This window comes from Schistocerca americana, chromosome 4, assembly GCF_021461395.2.
Source record: "Schistocerca americana isolate TAMUIC-IGC-003095 chromosome 4, iqSchAmer2.1, whole genome shotgun sequence".
In the NCBI taxonomy this organism is placed as follows: domain Eukaryota; kingdom Metazoa; phylum Arthropoda; class Insecta; order Orthoptera; family Acrididae; genus Schistocerca; species Schistocerca americana.
This window is the reverse complement of record NC_060122.1, coordinates 784,562,941-784,583,094: the sequence shown is the minus strand read 5'-3', so window position 1 is coordinate 784,583,094 and position 20,154 is coordinate 784,562,941. Positions and strand designations below refer to the sequence as shown.

The following is a 20,154-nucleotide window of genomic DNA, read 5'->3' as shown; positions in this document are numbered from 1 at the left end:
TGTCATTGCTGTCAAAACTGTCCAGAGCTAGTGACTCAACTGTAGCATACACCACCACCAGGTGGCAATAGATGTAAACTCACTGTGATGAAATCAAAGGCCAGTTGAAGTCAGTTCTGGTGGTAGCATGCCGTAGGACTGCCTGGACACAGGATGTAGTGCTTTGAGAATTTCGGTGAAAATTCTAGAACCACTCTGCCTTCCACCGTGTCGAACAGACGATATTTTGGATGTGAGTGGGAGATAGGAACCCCATCTACTGCGCGTTACCTGTCTGTGTGTGCAGGTCCGAAGTTTATCGTGAAAAGACGGTAGGCACAGCGGTCAAACGGCACCGAAAAGTACTTGTCGGTTGGTCCGCCCATGGAAGTCTTAATGAAAGCGTAAGGCAGAACCAAGGAACTTCTGTGTTATTCTGTGCTATTTTGTAACTGGCTGTTAGTGACAAGAGAACAATTGAGAGGAAAAACTTTTAACTAACTTGTTAGAGGCAATACATGTTCACGATTTCTGTGGCTGTTAAACCAACTTTGTTGTAAATGTATCTAATTTGTGTAATGTGACGTGACACAGGCGACTTACAAGAAGTCGAATATTTATGTGGGAAATGCTAACGTTGTTCTTTAAGGAAGTTGAAATAAACAGACAGTGAACTAAAAGTATTCTTTGAGTTCCTACTTATTTCATTGGGGGGAAGACAGAGAGAGAGAGAGAGAGAGAGAGAGAGAGAGAGAGAGAGACTAATATCTTCCTTTAACTAGCATCATTCAAGTTTTTAGAGATTGACGTAGCTGGCTATCCAGAGAGGATCAGTTGTGCATACCCCAAGCAAGTCCACTCGTGTAAAAGAAGTGGGAAGGTTGCAATCCAACTTCACACATTCTTGTCGTCAAAAACATTAGGAGTGCACCAGCCTGCCAGAAGTCCAAAATGTCATGCCACTTCCTGGCACTGCTCAGGAACTTACACCCCCCCCCCCCCCCCTCCTTGCTCATTTGCATGTGAATCTCATCGGCCAGCTATTTGCTTCTCACAACTTCTGCTACTGCCAAACAGTGATCATCAGGTTTAGTAGTTGGCCAAAAGTTTCCCTACTACAAGATAGACAGCAGAGAGTGCAGTCTTTACCTTTGATCGGATAGCATGCTTTGACAGCCAGCAACATGCAATATCTGGCAAAGGTCACCAATGGGAGGCAGAGGTGTTCTGTTCCATTCCACAACTGTATGGTGTTCACCTCAGCTGAGTGACACCATATAATCCAGCTTCGACTGACTTATAATTTCTTCACAGTTGGCTTACTGTAGTTTTTAATCTGACAAATAGTTTGATGCCGATATCCACACTAGTCGTTCCTGTGCCAGACTCCCATCTCTTTGTAACTACTGTCAACTATAGCCATTTGAACCTGTTTAATGTATTTGAGCAGTAGTGTGGCAGCTCAGTGCCCCACTCTTCCACACCAGGGACTGGAACCATCAGGTCAGGGATTTACCCAGTACTATGGGAGACTATGTGCAGTAAGAAGGCCAATCCGCATCTATGCAGTGATCTTACTAGACAGTATTTGTAACTACTATTGTGTAGAAAGTTACAAATAAATGTTTGTGTATCTGTATTCCACAGGTAGGCGTGATGTTGTCAAACAATAATGCAGGGGCTAACTTATCTGGCTGCATCTATGGCCTATGGTGCTCACATTGCAAATGGTGTGGAACTGACAAGCTGTAATATCTTAAGTCCCTTGTTCACTGGCAAACAGGAACTGATGTATACAATGCTTGAACTTTGATCGTCTGCTACTCCCAAAATACACAATAGCTGTACTTTTCATCCATTTTTTCAATGCAGGTTTAGTGTTAGAACAAACTGCTCAATACATATACACAACAACTGATTTGAGTGTCAGATTTTACTTTAACGTGTGAATGCACACAGAAACACATCCATTAAAGACTTATCAAATTTTACACTAATCTAGAGTTTTACAATGATCATTATTCCAAGAGACTTATAACTACACAATCCAAACACTATTATTTTACACACAACGCTCAGTCACCAATCACAGTCTGTAAAGAAACATTTAAATACACAATGCAGAAACCTTGCAGTGGAGCAACTGAAATGCTTTTTTGACATTTTATCGATCAAAATATCAGTATCATATTTCATAAATAAAAATTAAATGTGTTACGAAATGGATTGATTGCTGCTCACCATATACTGAAGAAGTTGTCACAGGCAGGAACAACAAACACAGCTATAAACGTAAGCTTTCAGTCAAATGGCTTTTTTCCAAAGTAGAAAACACACGCAAACACACAAACAACAGCAGCAGCAGCAACAACAACAACAACAACAGCCTCTGGCCACTGACGCCAGATTGCGAGCAGCTGCAAATGATGCGAGAAGCAATCTTGGCAGTGGGGGTAAGGAGGAGGCTGTGGTGGGGAGGGGCAAGGATAGCAGGGTAGGGTTGAGGGGTTGGTTGGTTGGTTGGGAGAAGAGACCAAACAGCGAGGTCATCAGTCTCATCAGATTAGGGAAGGATGGGGAAGGAAGTCGGCCGTGCCCTTTCAAAGGAACCATCCCAGCATTTGTCTGGAACGATTTAGGGAAATCATGGAAAACCTAAATCAGGATGGCTGGACGCGGGATTGAACCTTCGTCCTCCCGAATGCGAGTCCAGTGTGCTAAGCACTGCGTCATAGGGTTGAGGGGCAGTGAAGTGCTTCCTGTAGGAGCATGCAAGGACGTGGTGAGGACAGGGTAGGGTAGGGTAGGGTAGCTAGGAACAATAGGGAGGTTAGACAGAGAGAGGGTGAGAGTAGAGGAGACAAAAAGAAGACTGGTGGGTATGTCGATGGAACTGAAGGTGGTATAGTGCTGGAGTGGAGCAAGGAAGGGGACAGGTGGGGGAAGTAGAGGGACTAATGAAGGTTGGGGCCAAGGGGAGTTACAGGAACATAGGCTATATTGCAGGGAGAGTTCCCACCTGTGAAATTCAGGAAAGCTAGTGATTCTATGAAGAATCCAGATGGCACAGGCTGTGAGGCAGTCACTGAAGTGAAGAATATTGTGTTGTGCAGCACACTAAGCATCTGGGGGGGGTCCATCTGTTTCTTGGTCACAGTTTGTCAGTAGCCACTCATGTGGACAGACAACTTGTTGGTTACCATGTCCATGTAGAAGACGGCACAGTGGTTGCAGCTTACTTTGTAGATCCCATGCCTGCTTTCACAGGTAACACTGCCTTTGATGGGACAGGTGATGCTTGTGGCCAGACTGGAATAGGTGGTGGGGGACAAGTTTTGCATCTAGGTCTATTACAGGGATATGAGCCATGAGGCATGGGGTTGGGAGTAGAGGTGAAGATGGACAGGGATATTGTGTCATTTTGGTAAGTGGCAAGATACCATTGTGGGAGATGGGAAGGGTAGTGGACAGGATATTCCTCATTTCAGCACGTTACAAGAGGTAGTTGAAACCCTGGCAGAGACTGTGATTCAGTTGCTCCAGTCCTAGGTGGTTATGAGTCACGAGGGGAATGCTCCTCTGTGGCCGGACAGTGGTTCTGAGAGAGGCAGTGGATAACTGTATAAATAAAGCACAGGAAATCTGTTTCTGTACGAAGCTGGGAAGGTAATTTCAGTCTGTGAAGACTTCTGCGAGACCGTTGGTATATTTGGAGAGTAACTGCTTGATACTACAGATGCAACAGTCACAGGTGCTTATGCTATGCAAATGGGACTCTTCTCAGTATAGAATGGGTGTCAGCTGTCAAAGTGTTGGTATTGCTGGTGGTTGGTGGATTTGATGTGGATGGGGGTATTATTGTACCATCTTTGAGAAGGCGGCCACCACCAAAGACAGCGGCTTGTTGGGTCAAGAAAGACTGGGCGAAGTGAATGGGGGAGAAGGCGTTGAGGTTCTGGAGTAATGTGTATAGGGTGTCCTCATCCTTGAAAAAGATCCTGAAGATGTCCTCAATTAATCTGAACCACATGAGGGATTTGGGATTCTAGGTGGCTAGATTCCTCTAAACGGCCCACAAATAGGTTGGTGCATGCGACTGCTCATTGCCACACCCAGGATTTGTTTGTAGGTGATGTCTTCAAAGATGAAGTATTTGTGGATGAGGATATAGTTGGTCATGGTGACCAGGGAGGAGAATGTAGGTTTGGAATCAGTTAGTCATTGGAAAAGGTAGTGTCAATAGTGGCAGGGCAAATGACATGAGGGATGTTAGAGTAAAGGGAGGTGGCACCAATAGTGACAAGCAGAGTGCCGTATGGTACATGAACAGGAACTATGGGGAGTCAGTAGAGGAATGGTTGGTGTTCTTTATAGTGGGTTACAGGTAAGAGGCTGAAGGTGCTGGTCTATGGGAGCAGAGATTCTCTCAGTGGGAGCACAGTAACTTGCCACAATGAGGTGTCCTGGGTGGTTAGGTTTATGGGCTTTAGGAATCATGGAGAAGGTAGGAATGCAGAGTGGGCGAGGTGAGGAGATGAGACACATACTCAGGGGAATGTGTTCTAGGATGGACCTAAGGATTTTTGGAGAGACTGGAGAGCCTACTGGACTTCTGGAATGAAGTCACTGTGGCAGGGTTTGTAGGTTGTTGAATCTTACAGCTGGCAGAGTCCTTCCGTCAGGTAATCCCTGCAGTTCAAAACCACAGTGGTGGAGCCTAACGTCAAGAGGCAGGATTATAAGATCAGGATAAATTTTCAGGTGGTGGATTGCAGTTCTTTCTCCGAACGTGAAGTTAGCATACATGTTGAGGGATTTGGGGAATGATGATAAGGCAAGGTTTGAGGTTAAGAAATTCTGGAACATTAAGGAGGTAATTTGGGTGCAGTGAGGGTGGATCATGGTGGGTGAAGGAGTGAACTGAGTCAAGTAGTGTTCAATATTGGTCTTTGCTTGAGTCAGATTGGTAAATTTGGTGGCAGAAAAGTGTTTCAATGTAGGGGCCAGGAGAAGGAGAGAGGGAAGTCCAGCCTGACTGAATTTTGGAATGGGGCAAAATGTAATGCCTTTGGAAAGGACTTCTACTTCCATGGGACTAATGCTTTTGGAGGAAAAGTTTACGACTGCATTTCAGATTTAAGCTACTGGGTTCTGTATGGTGGTGGAAGAGTTTCTAAAGATGTGGTAAATACACTAGGTCTCTGAGGCAGGGCTCATCTGCTATGAGGGTGTTTTGGAGCAATTTGGAGGATGTTCTTGTAGTGGTGAATAGCTCTAGTCCAAGGAGGTAGTAAGAGATGAACAGGTTGGAGTGTGTTTTTCAAGTGACTTCAAGCATGCTGCTGTAGTTCCTGGAGGGCAAGAGCAATGTGAGAGATGGGCTACAGGAATTTGGAATTGCAGAGCAGAAGAACATGTTGAGTAGGAATTTATCCTTTTCATTACATTATTATTCCACATATGACTTTCCACTGTTTGTAAATTACATGTGTTTATCAACAGTGCTTTCAAAAAAAAACAGCTACTGTGTATCTCAAAGAAACACTGTACCAGAAAGAGTCAGTATCTCTGTGAATCTAGAGCACAGCTTTATGAAATACTGTACATTCTCTGATTTATAAACACCAAACCCTATACATCACAGTGGACACACATTATAAGACTATTGCATGAACACTGATATCCAATTTATGTGGAAGCAGAATGCTGGAGCATTAAACATACCTGAACAAAGGCTGAAAATGCTTGGGCAGCTGATGTAAAACAGTAACTTTCCAATGCTTTGCCACCATCAGCCAATTCAAATATGAGAAAGAGTTGGCTGTCATCAAAGATAGTTGGTGAATCATTTTCAGACACTAGCAGAGAGAAAAAAAGGTAGTATGAAAATTTACAGCAAACTTAATACATAATATATAAAAGTCATAAAACAGCACTATATCATCCTTAATTTAGATTTAGAGTGACAACTTTTATATACTTTCACCCACTATAAAGTAATAAAATTATGGTTTCCAAAACTGTTGATGATAAAGCCTTTAAGGATATTCTGTTCATTACATTAACAAATAATTGAGCCAGGAAATACTGTCAATATGTCATCCCGTAACACACGGCTGTTAGACAACACATGAGACTCAAATTTCAAAGACTTAGAACTCTTAATTACTGGTGTATGTTACATCTTTTAGGGGTTACTGCTTCACAAACAACTGCCCCATCAATATTTGAGGAAAGAAAACAATTTTTTTGTATGATAAGCATTTTTCTTTCAAAAATAACTGTTTTACACATTTCAGCATTATATTCTTAGATGTCACAAGACCTATCTGTAACACCAGTATTCTAAAGAAATTAAATCCATTTTCTAGACTGACAAATGTGAAAGTGATTTTCCTTTAGTTTTCAAGTAGTGTAAGTGAGTTTTGGGTGTAACAAAACATTCAAAATTCTGAACATACAATTACTTCCACATCTGCCAGTATCTAGAGGACAATATACATTAATAATGATAATTTTTTTTGGGTTTTTGTGTAACAGTTAAGTCTCTTCAATAATGCAGTGTACACACACACACACACACACACACACACACACACACACACTTAGTACGCTATCATAAAATCAGAAAAAACCACTAAATTATAGGGATCATTTGCAGAAACAAGGCCTGTGTAACATAAAATTAAATAAAAAGTGAGACTGGCAGCAACAAGTGGTTTGATATAACAGGTGTAACAGACTGACACCAACAAACTTTGTGGGGTTTTAGACCAGCCTTTTACTGCTACTATGCCTACCTGAGGCAACAAGGCAAGCACGGACACAGGTTAGCAAGGATGGGGAAAACATCTGACCTGTGAGCAATCTTGCAGCCAGGCCGTAAGTGTAAACAACCATACACCACTGGCCATGTGTGGCCATGAAGCTCGCATATGCACAAAATTTGTACAACAGGGCCGACTGGTAGGTGGCTTTCACAAAATGGGAGTAATTCCATGACAATTCAATGCAGCACTCAACCCAACTCATTCAGATTTATTTCAAATTTGGTGCATTCTATGATTCACATCAAAATTTAAAAACTTTCATTTATCAGAGGTGTATGTATATGACAACTGAAGAAAGTTACAGGTCTGCAAAGATCAGAAATTAAATGAAATTTACATGTGCTTGTTTGAACATAAATGAGTATAATTCTGGTTCTGGTCCAGATATAGTAGTTAAACTCTTAAGCACTGAAAAGGTAATGAATACATTGATATGCAGCATGACAGGTCACTAAGAATATATACACATTCAGGGTAATTGATCGACCTCACAGCACTCCACCTTCAATTTCTTTGGTGGGGAGGGGGGGGGGGCGGATTATTGCTCCAGTGTGCTATTATAGACACAAGAAACATCAAGACGGTGTACCAAAGACAACATTCCAAAAAGCCACTACCATTCTGACAAATTGCTGAACATTTCTGGCTGTGAACAGCCTATCAGAGAAACTTATTTCAACCATTTTAGTAGCACTTTGTAAAAACAGATTTATTTCAACTAATTTAGTAGCACTTTGCAAAAATAGATTTCAAGCCAAAATTATATAGTTGCAATCTATTTAAAGGTCATGCAGGAATTCAGAAGGATTTGAGAAATGTTCCGGAGTAGATGGTAAACAAGTATCCTATTGTATTACAAGACAAAATAGAAAGCAAACATCACAAAATTCATCAACCTATGCAGGTGTTGCCTCAGCTGTGCTAGGTAATTCCAGACTTGTGATAAGTGAAGATGATATAGCATCACCTCTGACAGTGCATTCTTTTAAATACTAGCCATCATTGTTTAGTTAATCTTTTTCTTCCCAAAAGAAGCTTCAACATGAAAGAAGTATCAAACACATAAATTGAAAGAGATTGTCTCAGTGTTGGAAGCATTTTTGTGTGGCACAACTTGTAAAAGAAGAGTGCAAAAAGATGGAGAAAGAGGAATATAGGCCAGCTAAAAAATGAGCTTCACCATACAGAATTTGTGTGTGACAAACCCATAAAAGAACTTTCTGTTTCAGATTACGTGGTACAAATAGGAAACAGTAGGAGAACATGATGTATAACCAATACCAAATCCAAAGCCAGGTGAGACACAGTACGAAAAAAATGTTCCATATGTATGTGATTTTAACTATGATCATAATGTCAGCCGTGTTGTACAATGTGCCCCTTGCCCCGAACGTGAGTAATATTTATTATTTAAATTTTACAAACAGTTGGCCTATTTTGTCTGTTGCCTTTCAGCTGATCCAACAGCAATCAACCTGTTCACGTCAGAATAGGCTGTAGGCTGCAAAGTCTTGGGCTTTTACCATAGGATTGAGAACTGCAGGGTCCCCCTAAATGTGTCAAGGTGTGCACTGCACATCAGGAGCCACTACCAGGTAGCTGATAGTGTGTGAGTTGTACACCAAGGTTTCTTAGATTTGGTGACTCCCCAACCAATGCTAACAATGATAGCTGTAGGGAACCGAGAAGTATGAAATGTCTCCCACAGGTGAGAGTATTAAAATCCTAGTGGGTTAACTGCTGGAGCATTCACAACAAAGTGCCGGAGCTCAAAGTGCTCCTGAAAAATAGTGAAGCTCACTTAATACTAGCAACAGAAAGCTGGTTAAAACCTCTAATTGTAGCGATGAGATTTAGACAAGAATCTCAGATCCACGGAGAGAGAAATTGAAGCTGCATGTGGGACTGCTTGGGCAAGACTCAGTAGGGGTGGGCCTAAAATGGTAACTGGATCTTCCTACCTTCCACCAGACTTGTCTCCTGATGTAACCGAAAACTTTAGCACATCAGTTCGTTTGTTTAAGCTCCGCAGTCATACTGTAATCATCAATGGAGACTTCAATCATCCAGCAACCACTGGGAAAATTACAGTATTGTTAGTAGTGGGTGTGGAAAGACATCCTGCGAAACATGACTTGAAACCTTCTCCGAAAACTATCTAGAATAGATAGTTCAAAACCTTACTCATGACGGATATATACTGGATCTAATGCCAACAAATAGACCTGACCTCTTCCAGGATGTCCATATCAAAGCTAGTATCCATGACCATGACGTAGTTGTGGCAACAATGGTTACTGAAGTGCAAACAACAACTAAAAAAAGTAGAAAGATACACATGGTGTTCAGTAAACTACATAAAAAAATCGTCATACATCTACGACCAACTTACAACTTTCAACACACGACAGGAGCATGTAGAGAAACTACGGTACTCGATAAGTATGTATCCAGTAGAACAGTTCATAATGGGAGGGACACTGGAAAGAAACTTCAAAACAACACACAGGGCTACAGATAGATCGATGGTGAATGAAACCCATTTGGCTGTCAAGAGAGCAAACGTGAAGCCTTCAATGACTACCACAGAGAACATTAGCAAATGACCTCTCACAAAACCCAAAGAAATTCTAGTCATATGTAAAGGCTGTTAGTAGCACCAAACTTAGTGTCCAGTCCTCAGTGAATGAGAGTACCAGAGTGGAAGCTGAAATACCTAACTCTGTTTTCAAATGTTCCTTAACAAAGTAAAGCCCAGGAGAATTTTAACAATTTAATCCTTGTACCACTGAAAGGATCAGTGACATAAGTATTACTGTCAATGGTGTTGACAAACAGTTAAAAATTGAACAAAGCTCCAGGGCCGATGGAAACATCAGATCCTCTACTGAATTTGCGGCTGAGTTATCCCCTCCTCTAAATACAATGTATCCCAGACCTCTCAAACAAAAAAAAACGTGCTCTGTACTTTCCTCAACAGAGGAAAGTTCACTGGACCATGGGATACCAATTCGATTCTACACAGAGTACATGAAAGAACTCGCCCCCCTGCTAACAGCCGTGTACCACAAGTCTCTAGAGGAATGGAAGGTTCCAAATGATTGGAAAAGAGCACAGGTAGTCCTAGTTTTCACAAGAAGGGTCGTCGAGAAGATGCGCAAAACTATAGGCCTATATCTCTGACATCCATATGTTGTAGAATTTTAGAACATGGTTTTTGCTCGCGTATCATGTCATTTCTGGAAACCCAGAATCTACTCTGTAAGAATCAACATGGATTCCGGAAACAGCGATCGTGTGAGACCCAACTCGCTTTATTTGTTCACGAGATCCAGAAAATATTAGATACAGGCTCCCAGGTAGATGCTATTTTCCTTGACTTCCGGAAGGTGTTCGATACAGTTCCACACTGTCGCCTGATAAAGTAAGAGCCTACGGAATATCAGACCAGCGGTGTGGCTGGATTGACGAGTTTTTAGCAAACAGAGCACAGCGTGTTGTTCTCAATGGAGAGACGTCAACAGACAAAGTAACCTCTGACGTACCACAGGGGAGTGTTATGGGACCATTGCATTTCACAATATATATATTATGACCTATAATTCAATTCTTTTATCATGGCGGCTCGCGCATGCCCGCCCAGACGCGGGAGATTGCTGCGTTGCCAGTTGCACACGACGCACGCGCCAATAGAAGCAGTGCCATAGTATAACATAGTTCGCACGCTTACGTTTAGGGGGGAGCGCGCAGTTCATGAAGTAAAGCCACCACAGCCACATTAACCCTTTTGCTGCTACAAAGATGTGCTCCCTGCATTCCATGCTGTGCGCAATGTTGTCACTGCACTGCTCGCCTGTGCAGACACACCGTGTTCAGACTGCTTTGACACTCTTATCAGTCGATTCCACAAAAACTATTTGGCCCAAAAATTTGATTTTTACACATCTCCTTGACTGATACCTTCCCCCCATAAATGACTTAATTTTGTTTCGATGTTCAACGCAGTTATTACGCAGCATTAAATATAGTAAACCATTGCACGAAATTTTGAAGAGTTTGCAGAGGTAAAAGTCCATAGAGTATACTTTCCGTATGGTCGATTTTAGTTGCCACAATGTTGAGAATGAAATGTGGACAAGATACCTAAATTTCATATAAAATTTACTGTATAACAATAGCTCATTTAAGTACCACATAGGTGTCATACGTAATATTGAGAAATATTCCGTCTTTCGCGACTGTAACAAAAGTTTTATTTACACTTAGCACGTTTGGCTTTATTTTAAAGCACTTCAATCAATCAAAAGGAAGTAGACAAAATACATTAAACAAAACTGTGGACTTACAAAAACATTAGGACTTTAATATACCGTCTATCAGTGAAGTGCTCTGAGCTATGTCAAATATAATTTTTGTGTGTGGCACACACAAACATCATTTATTTGCTAAAACACTGATCTGCCAACACAAACGTTGAATACTGTGTTACCGCAGCACAAAACTACAAAAGGTGACTTGGCAATGGAGGAGACAAAATACTGTCCACTGAAGATGCTTCAAAAGAGAGAAACGCGTCTGGTCTAAATAAGTCGCTTATTACAGTTGCAGAAGAGGAATATATTTCAGTACCATTGGTAAAACTGTGACTGTGGAACAAAAACAAGAAAGAGAACATGAGTACGATTGTGTATGTGCCACACCTTTCCTTGATTGAAGTGCTTTAAAATGAAGACAAACGCGTCGGGTGTAAATAATACTTTTATTACATTCGCGAAAGACTGAATATTTCTCAATATTATATACGACACCTATGTCGTACTTAAATTAAATGAGATATTGTTATACAGTAAATTTAATATGAAACTTAGGTATCTTGTCCACATTTCATTCTCAACATTGTGGCAACTAAAATCGACCATACGGTAAGTATACGGACTTCTACCTCTGCAAACTCTTCAAAATTTCGTGCAATAGTTTACTACATTTAATGCTGCATAATAACTGCGTTGAACATCGAAACAAAATTAAGTCATTTATGGGGGGGGAGGTATCAGTCAAGAAGACGTGTAAAAATCAAATTTTTGGGCCAAATACTTTTTGTGAAATCGAATAAGAAGTGTGTCAAAGCAGTGGGACCACCATGTGTCTGCACAGGCGAGCAGTGCAGTGATGACAAAATCGCGCACAGCGCGGAATGCGGCGAGCACGTGTCTGCAGCAGCGAAAGGGTTAATGAAGAGACAAAGCACTAGAAATTTCAAAAAATTGCATTCAAACGATTATAATTAGTGAAGTAAGGCACTTCAATATTGTTTTTAAATAATGAAAATATTAAACACCGCAAGAGGTTTGAACTCATAACCTTTCGCATAGCAGCCCAACACCTTAATCGTTACGCTAACGCACCTCGTCTGACTACATAACGCCATGAGGACTATAACATGTCACGCAAAATACTGACGAACACTCCTGTATTACTATGAATTACTCACGCTTCGTCGAAGTACAATAGGAAAAACAATTACCGCTGTTCTTTATTGCGAAAAAGCGGTTCGTGAGTGATACAAACACCTTTCCTTGCTATCGCCTGAATTAGGAGTCTTATTGCTTGTGTGGTTTAATTAATTAATAGAATATGAAGCAATTGGTATAAAGAATGCTTTTTCCAAACTTTCTGTAAAAGAATGTCTGCTATCAAGACATTGCTTTTGTTCTATTACTTTATTTATGACTGAACATTTCTAAAACTGAAGACACTCGTCCATGCTCTGCACTGCAGTCGAGACGTGGCAACGTCGTTCTCTGTTCATTGGCTGACTGTTTTGTGACGTCAGATGCGCAGAACGAACCTAAACTCGGCCGCCAACATAAATGACGCGCACTTTAGGAGATAGTGTCAAAAGTTCCATGCGGCTTTTCGTGGATGATGCTGTAGAATACAGAGAAGTTGCAGCATTAGAAAATTGCAGCGAAATGCAGGAAGATCTGCAGCGGATAGGCACTTGGTGCAGGGAGTGGCAACTGACCCTTAACATTAGACAAATGTAATGTATTGTTGGGTGACTTGCGGAATATAAATGTAGATGGAAGAAAGCGTAGGTCACACCGTCTGTAAGAAGGATAATAGAAGTGATCCACACAGCTATCGTCTAATATCCTTGATATCAATTTGTTGTACATAATGAGGTGTGTGTGTGTGTGTAAACAAAATGACCACCTCCATGCCAACCAGCATGGATTTCAAAAACAATGATCACCTGAAATTCGATTCACACTTTACTCACATGACCTACTGAAAGCTTTGGACCAAAGCAGTCAGAAAGATGCAGTTTTTCTTGATTTCCGAAAAGCATTTAGCTCAGTACTGCAGTTCTGCTTATTTTCAAAAGTACAATTATATGGCGTATCAAGCGAAATTTGTGACTGGATTGAGGACTTTTTGGTAGGGAGGATGCAGCAGGTTAACCGAGATGGAGAGTCATCCACAGATGTAGAAAGAACTTTGGGTTCATGTCAGGTAAGTGCATTGAGCCCCTAGTGTACATACTGTACATTATTGATCTTGAGTTAACATTAATAGTAGCCTCAGACAATCCACAGATGAAGCACTACCTACAATGAAGTACAGTCTGAACAAAGCTGCACAGCTTGACAAAATTCCAAAGTGGTGCAAAATTAGCAACTTGCATTAAACATTCAAAAATGCACAAATGTGCACTTTGTAAAATGGGGAAAAAAACCACAAGATTTATGAATACAGTATCAGTGAGTCACAGTTGGAATCAGCCAACTCGTACAATACATGGGTGTAACACTTTGTAGGGATATGAAATGGAATGATCATACAGGCTCAGTTGTGGGTAAAGAAGGCGGTAGATTTCTGTTTATTGGTAAAATCCTAGGGAAATACAAGCAGTCTACAAAGGAGATTGCTTAAAAATCACTCATGCAACCCATTGCTTAAGTTTGAGAACCTTGTATTAATTACAAGACCACACTGCTTTCTAATCCTGACTACGTCTCTGGTGTACGTGTCAGGATCAGGATGCAGAATTCACCCTCTTTTCAGCTTTGAGGTGCCACATACAAATTGCCAACCCATGAGCACGTGTCAAACCATCGGGCAAAGCCATCCGCTGCAAGCTGTAACGTAATGGATGAGTAGCAAGCGCTTTCAGTCCTAGCTTCCTACCCCAGTCTACCCAGAGCCACCACCACTGCACAAGACCAATCAATCTCTGCCACCTTCACAAAAAGCCAAGTCACACGTTCAATTACCTGAAACAACCCCGAAGTCTGGCGTTGCCATCGTGTTGTTGCCTGATACTGCCTTGCCGTTAGTCATGAGCTTCGCATTTAGGAGGAGATGTTACCAAGACTCGGTACTGCCCGTGATATTGCCGAAGACACACTTGTTTGTTTTGATGTGTATAGTTTAAAGCAATGCTCATCACCTGGTCACAGGGACAGCTGGAGATGGATCCTCACGTGGAAGCAAGGCTTGAGCTGCTCCGGGTGGAGAATGAAGATTTGCAGAGGCATCCTAATGAATCGGTAGTAAATTCAAACCCACAAAGTAGCACTGTGCCTGAAGCCAGCCTCACTTCCCCTCTTCTGGGTTTCCTACAGCCAGTTCCATCACAGCCTGTAATTGATGTTGCAATAGGTTTGCTGGTTCCCATCTTTACAGGCAAACCAGTTGAAAATGGCTGCACTTTCACACAAAATATAATGGAAGTAGGGAAACTGTCCACATGGAGTGATGAAGTATTCTTAGAAGTCACCAGACTTAAGTTGGGAGGAGAGGTATGCACTTCCGCAAATTCCGTGGAAGGCCTCTGAAATACCAAGGCATTTCATGCCCTTTGGAAAGGGTTAGTGAACACAGGGAAATAAGCAGAGCATTAGCTATTATTATAGGGACCAACTTTCCAACCTACGCCAACATTTTGGAGAGGATTTAGTGAACTTAGCTGAAAATAAGAGCTGCATCATGTCATATGTACTATGGAAAGTAATGAAGTATTATTCAGCAAAGATGAAATTTACTGTGCAGACGTATCTGTGAGGCTGACTGAGATGTAGGTGTGAGGTAAAAGTGTGCTTCGCCAAGAACACTAAGGGAGGCTGTACAACTCATTTCTATGTGAGGAGTTTCGGCAATTCTTCCAATCTTCCCCCAGAGGAGACACTGCTAGACATGGCTTCATTGCCAAAGTGCAGTGCACTCATTGTAAATACCCAAGTCACAAAACTCCCGAGTGTTTGGACCGCCATAAGCCTATTGTAGAAGGACTGAATTTAGTTCATTAAATCTACTCGCAGTCAAGAATTAAAACCGCTGACTGAATGGATTGGGGAAAGAAGATAGTTTATCCAGTTCGCAATATGAAGAATTGGAAACAGATGGAATCATGATCACTATTTAGATGCAGCTTTAGATAACAATTTCCCTTATTTTCAAGGCACAGTTAACTCCCGAACACAAGAAGTTCAAATTAGGAGAAATGTCCACCATTTTGACAATGTTTCTGCTATAAGGACACAACGGAGTCCAAAGCGAATAGGTATGGTCTGACAACCCACTAAACCACATACAACAGTGTTGAAGCTAAAAAACTGAGAAAATATCGAGCGACGGGGAAAATAGTTTCGTTAGAAGTGAAGAAAGAATTTTTAAGAGAAGATATTGCCTTAGTGCATCCATTAACAAGAAGATAAGTTTTTAGGCAGTAAAATGACACTAAGTACAGTTCATCCCCAATGAGCATGACAGAAGAGAGTACATTTTTGCTAGTGAGCGTAGATAATTTAGTAAGCAGAGATGTTAAAATCTGCAGGGTGCCATACTCTCCAAAGTGCACAAAATAAATATTGATGAGATGCGCATGCGCGAGCGTTGCACGCACACACACCTGAAAGAATAGTTTACATAAATCCTACCTCAGTTACATCACCTGTAAAACCAGAAATTTAGAAACATTTGTTTAAGTAGATCGAGATGCTAATGCTAATGCATAACTACTTCTACTTTTCTATGTTACATGCATTCTGTTATCCCAAAATTAACTAGAATGCCCATTCAAACGAAATTTGCAGCTTTGCATGAAGAAAAGGAATGACTGACATCAAAACTCAAAGAATCATTCGGCGCAAAAGTCAAAGGGCAGTAAAACTGTTACACAGCAACAGACGAGTTTACATCGCTATTATCTACGTTTCGCCACTCCATAAAATTTACGGTTAGGGATTGAGAATGAATTTTATCGCAAGTCTTACGTGGGAGTAGAGATAGTATTTTGTGTGTCAATCGTTTGCTAAGCCGTGCTGATGGTTCTATTGTGTTTTCACCTCAATCAGGCCCTGATAGCTAAATATTTTGCTTGAGTGTTAGATTTGTGTTCTTGTAAAGTTGCCTCTGTGCCTTATACTTTAACATGTTAAAACTGTCATTACTGACTGAACACTGGGTCATTGCTATGGAAAATAGCTTGTTCATTATGGACACCTCGAATACATCAAACAATGCCAGCCACACAGCTGATGGCCTTTGCCCACTGCATGGTACTATTTTCTAATGTGGTTGTATTTCAATTCCACTGGACTAGCAAGCCCTGTGCTGCTAATGCATAACTACTTCTACTTTTCTATGTTACATGCATTCTGTTATCCCAAAATTAACTAGAATGCCCTTTCCAGCCTCATATCCTCTTTTACTTATTCCTCTATATTTTATCATCTGCCTCTACTGTCAGATGGTTTTGCCACGTATTTGCATTATTTTGCTGCCTTGGGACATTGTTGCTACATAGGTTTCACTGCTGTCTGGTACTGTGAAATTATGTTCAAAGTTTGTGGAATTTCAAAACTTGGGTTCCAAAGATGCAGACTGCCAGCCTTCATTGTGGGGAAGGCCACATTGTTTTGAAGGAACCTCCAGAAATAAGATCCCACTCTACACGAATCGAACCATCTATTGTTCAACCACAATTGAATAAGTGCAACCCAGTACGAGTCCACATGCCTAGTTTCTGAGTAGACATTGGTGACAATTCAACATCTTTTGAGGACACCATTCCTCCCTGGAACATATTGATGACAATTCCTCATACTTTAATTCAATTGGCCTCCAAATTAACTAGTCAAATTAATACAGCATTTGTTCCACAGCATAAGAACCAGTACGCAGTCCCATGCCCAGTTCACCTTTCACCTGCGAGTTCAAACTGGAATTTCACTCCCTTGCACACTGATTAACACTACATAACAGCGGACTTCTACTCAAAGCATTCAGTTTCTGTATTACGGGACCTGAATTTTGATTCTCCGTACAGTTGAAAGAAACCAACTTCCACTATCGAGCCTTTCCCATTTTTGATCCTGGATTATAACTCCTCTCTCAGTGCACGTACTATCTTTCATCTAGGTACTAACAACACTGAACTGTTTAAGGTTTAGTTGATAGCACCAACAAATTTCACTAAATACAGCTGCCAACCATACCACGGCATTCTGACAATTTTACTTAACATAATTATTCCTGCAGTGATTCCTGCCCTGCTTGCTATTCTAATACTGTAAGTGACTATATACTGATTTCTCACAATCAGTTTATGTAGCAAAACACACAAACCAATCCAGCTGACAAAGTAACTTTGCCAAGTTCCAGAACAAACGTTATGACAACTTATTTTCCTACCATCACGAACTGTAGCTTTCTAATCTAATGTAGTATTGTTTTCTTTAATTAAACCTATTATTTTGTATTTTCTTACTAAGTGCTTGCTTTTCTAATTTTTGAACAATAGCCATTTATCATCATGGTTATTTGTTCATTTGATACTGTTTTACTGTCCTGGTTTATTTTTACAGGCTGTCTATTCAGTTTAACAGGATTTAATGATCTTGCTTTTTGCGATCGCTTAAATTTGGATTAAAAGAACCATCCTTCAAGTGTTTGATGTAAATCATTTGTTTGAACGATGCATTACTGTTTTTTATAGTTTTATCTGTGAAACCTAATTAATTCCGTACATCGTTCATGGAAAGTTTTAATTAAGTAGTTGACTTTGTGCCTTCTGCACATTAACATATTATCAGTTTGTTTAAATTTTACTGGGTCCATTCGATAGCTTCGACATTATTTAGAGGATATAATCTGTGGTGATAACAAGCTCTAAATGAATTTAACTTACAATGCTTGCATCCTCCCTCACTGCAGTTACACTGTCGTGTTTCAAAACTCTGTTCAGTGATTTCGGTTTGCCTTAAGGTCAGGATGGCAAACAAATGGTACAGCCCTAATCATTACCCAGTCTCTGTAAGGATGTTGAGTATTGTGTGTTCATGCTATTCTAAAACAGACCAACTGCAATCTCAACGAGGCAGCTTTTCATCATCATGTGGCTCCTATTCTATTACAAACTACACTGTGCCCATTACCTCCCCCTAGAAATCAATCATACACATCCTTTATTAATTAAAGAAAGTGAAAGTTCATGGTGTGGGTTCCTGTGGTTCATGAACCACAGGCAATGTATGAGTGGCCAAGTAAGTGGTCCCGACAGTCAGGATACCAGTTACTTTGGAATAAGGCTGGGCATCTCGGACATATTCTGAGTCGTGGTCACCTTTGTGCTCATACGGCAACGACTACCAAATCCACTGGTTAGTCCCTCAACCATTAGTAGTAAAACCCAATGGGACACGGGGCAAGTAAGGCTAGCAACCTGCTTCCCTGGTACTTTAAATATGATGCTGGCAACAATCAGAGCAAAATGCCTGGAGGTGACGGAGTCCCACCTCTAAAACTGACAAACCAGGGACTCCTAAGATACGACTTGGCAAACAAATGGTAATGAGATGGGGAGCTATTAACATCAATGGGGGCTACTCTAGGAAGTAGAGCTGGCAGATGCTGCAAGTAAGATGGGGCTGGACGTTTTAGCTGTTAGTGACATTCGGGTAAGGGGTGAGAAAGAAGAGGAAGGAGTCAAAGCAGGAATAGCACAATGGGGTGTAGGGCTTTACATCAGGAAAGAAATGGAACCCAGCGTAGTTGCAATAAGGTATGTAAACGAACGACTGATGTTGATAGATTTGACAGTGTCTAGCAAGAAAATTAGGATTGTGTCAGCATATTCGCATTGTGAAGGGACAGATCAAGATAAGATGGATAGTTTTTATGAGGCACTCAGAGATGTAGTTGTTAGAGTAAAGGACAAGGACAGTGTTCTGCTCATGGGTGACTAACGCCAGGATTGGAAATCGAACAGAAGGGTATGAAAAGGTTATGGGTAAATTTGGAGAGGATATGGAGGCTAACAGGAACGGGAAACAACTCTTGGATTTCTGTGCCAGTATGGGCTTAGTAATCACAAACTCCTTTATTAAACATAAGAACATTCACCGGTATACTTGAGAAGGCAGAGGAACCAGATCTGTCATTGACTATATAATAACAGATCAGGAATTCAGGAAGGCTGTGAGGGACACACGTGTATTCAGGGGATTCTTTGACGACACTGATCATTATTTAATCTGCAGTGAAATTGGGATTGTGAGGCCGAAAGTGCGGGGGGTCAGGTCCAAATGTAGGAGGATAAGAGTGGAGAAACTTCAGGATAAGGAAATCAGGCACAAGTACATAACAGTGATCTCAGAAAGGTACCAGTTAGTTGAATGTAGTCAATTACAGTCATTGGAAAAGGAATGGACAAGGTACAGGGACACAGTACTAGAAGTGGCTAAAGAATGTCTTGGAACAGTAGTGTGTAAAAGTAGGATGAAGCAAACAGCTCGGTGGAATGACACAGTCAAGGCAGCCTGTAAAAGGAAAAAGAAGGCATATCAAAAATGGCTACATACTAGAACTCAGGTAGACAGAGGAAGTTATGTTGAAGAAAGAAACAAAGCCAAACAGATAATTGCAGCATCCAAGAAGAAATATTGGGGAGACTTTGGAAACAGGTTAGAGACTTTGGGTCAAGCTGCTGGAAAACCATTCTGGAGTGTAATTAGCAGTCTTCGAAAGGGAGGTAAGAAGGAAATGACAAGTGTTTTGGACAGGTCAGGAAAACTGCTGGTGAATCATGTGGATGCCTTGGGCAGATGGAGGGAATATTTTGAAGAGTTGCTCAATGTAGATAAAAATACGATCAGTAATGTTTCAGATTTCGAGGTAGAATGGGATCAGAATGATGATGGAAATAGGATCACATTTGAGGAAGTGGAGAAAATGGTCAATAGATTGCAGTGCAATAAAGCAGCTGGGGTGGATGAAATTAAGTCGGAACTCATCAAATACAGTGGAATGTCAGGTCTTACATGGTTACACAGGATAATTG

At 41.1% G+C, this 20,154-nt stretch overlaps 1 protein-coding gene across 6 annotated transcripts in view; it reads right to left on the bottom strand.

The window, feature by feature from the left end:
- LOC124612273 overlaps window positions 1-20,154 on the bottom strand; it is a 136,176-nt gene that overhangs the window by 39,324 nt on the left and 76,698 nt on the right. For all 6 annotated transcript variants that reach the window (XM_047140371.1, XM_047140372.1, XM_047140374.1 and 3 more), the window contains one exon: window positions 5,704-5,837. In XM_047140371.1, the coding sequence (XP_046996327.1) occupies window positions 5,704-5,837 (134 nt within the window). The remainder of the gene's footprint in view (window positions 1-5,703; window positions 5,838-20,154) is intronic.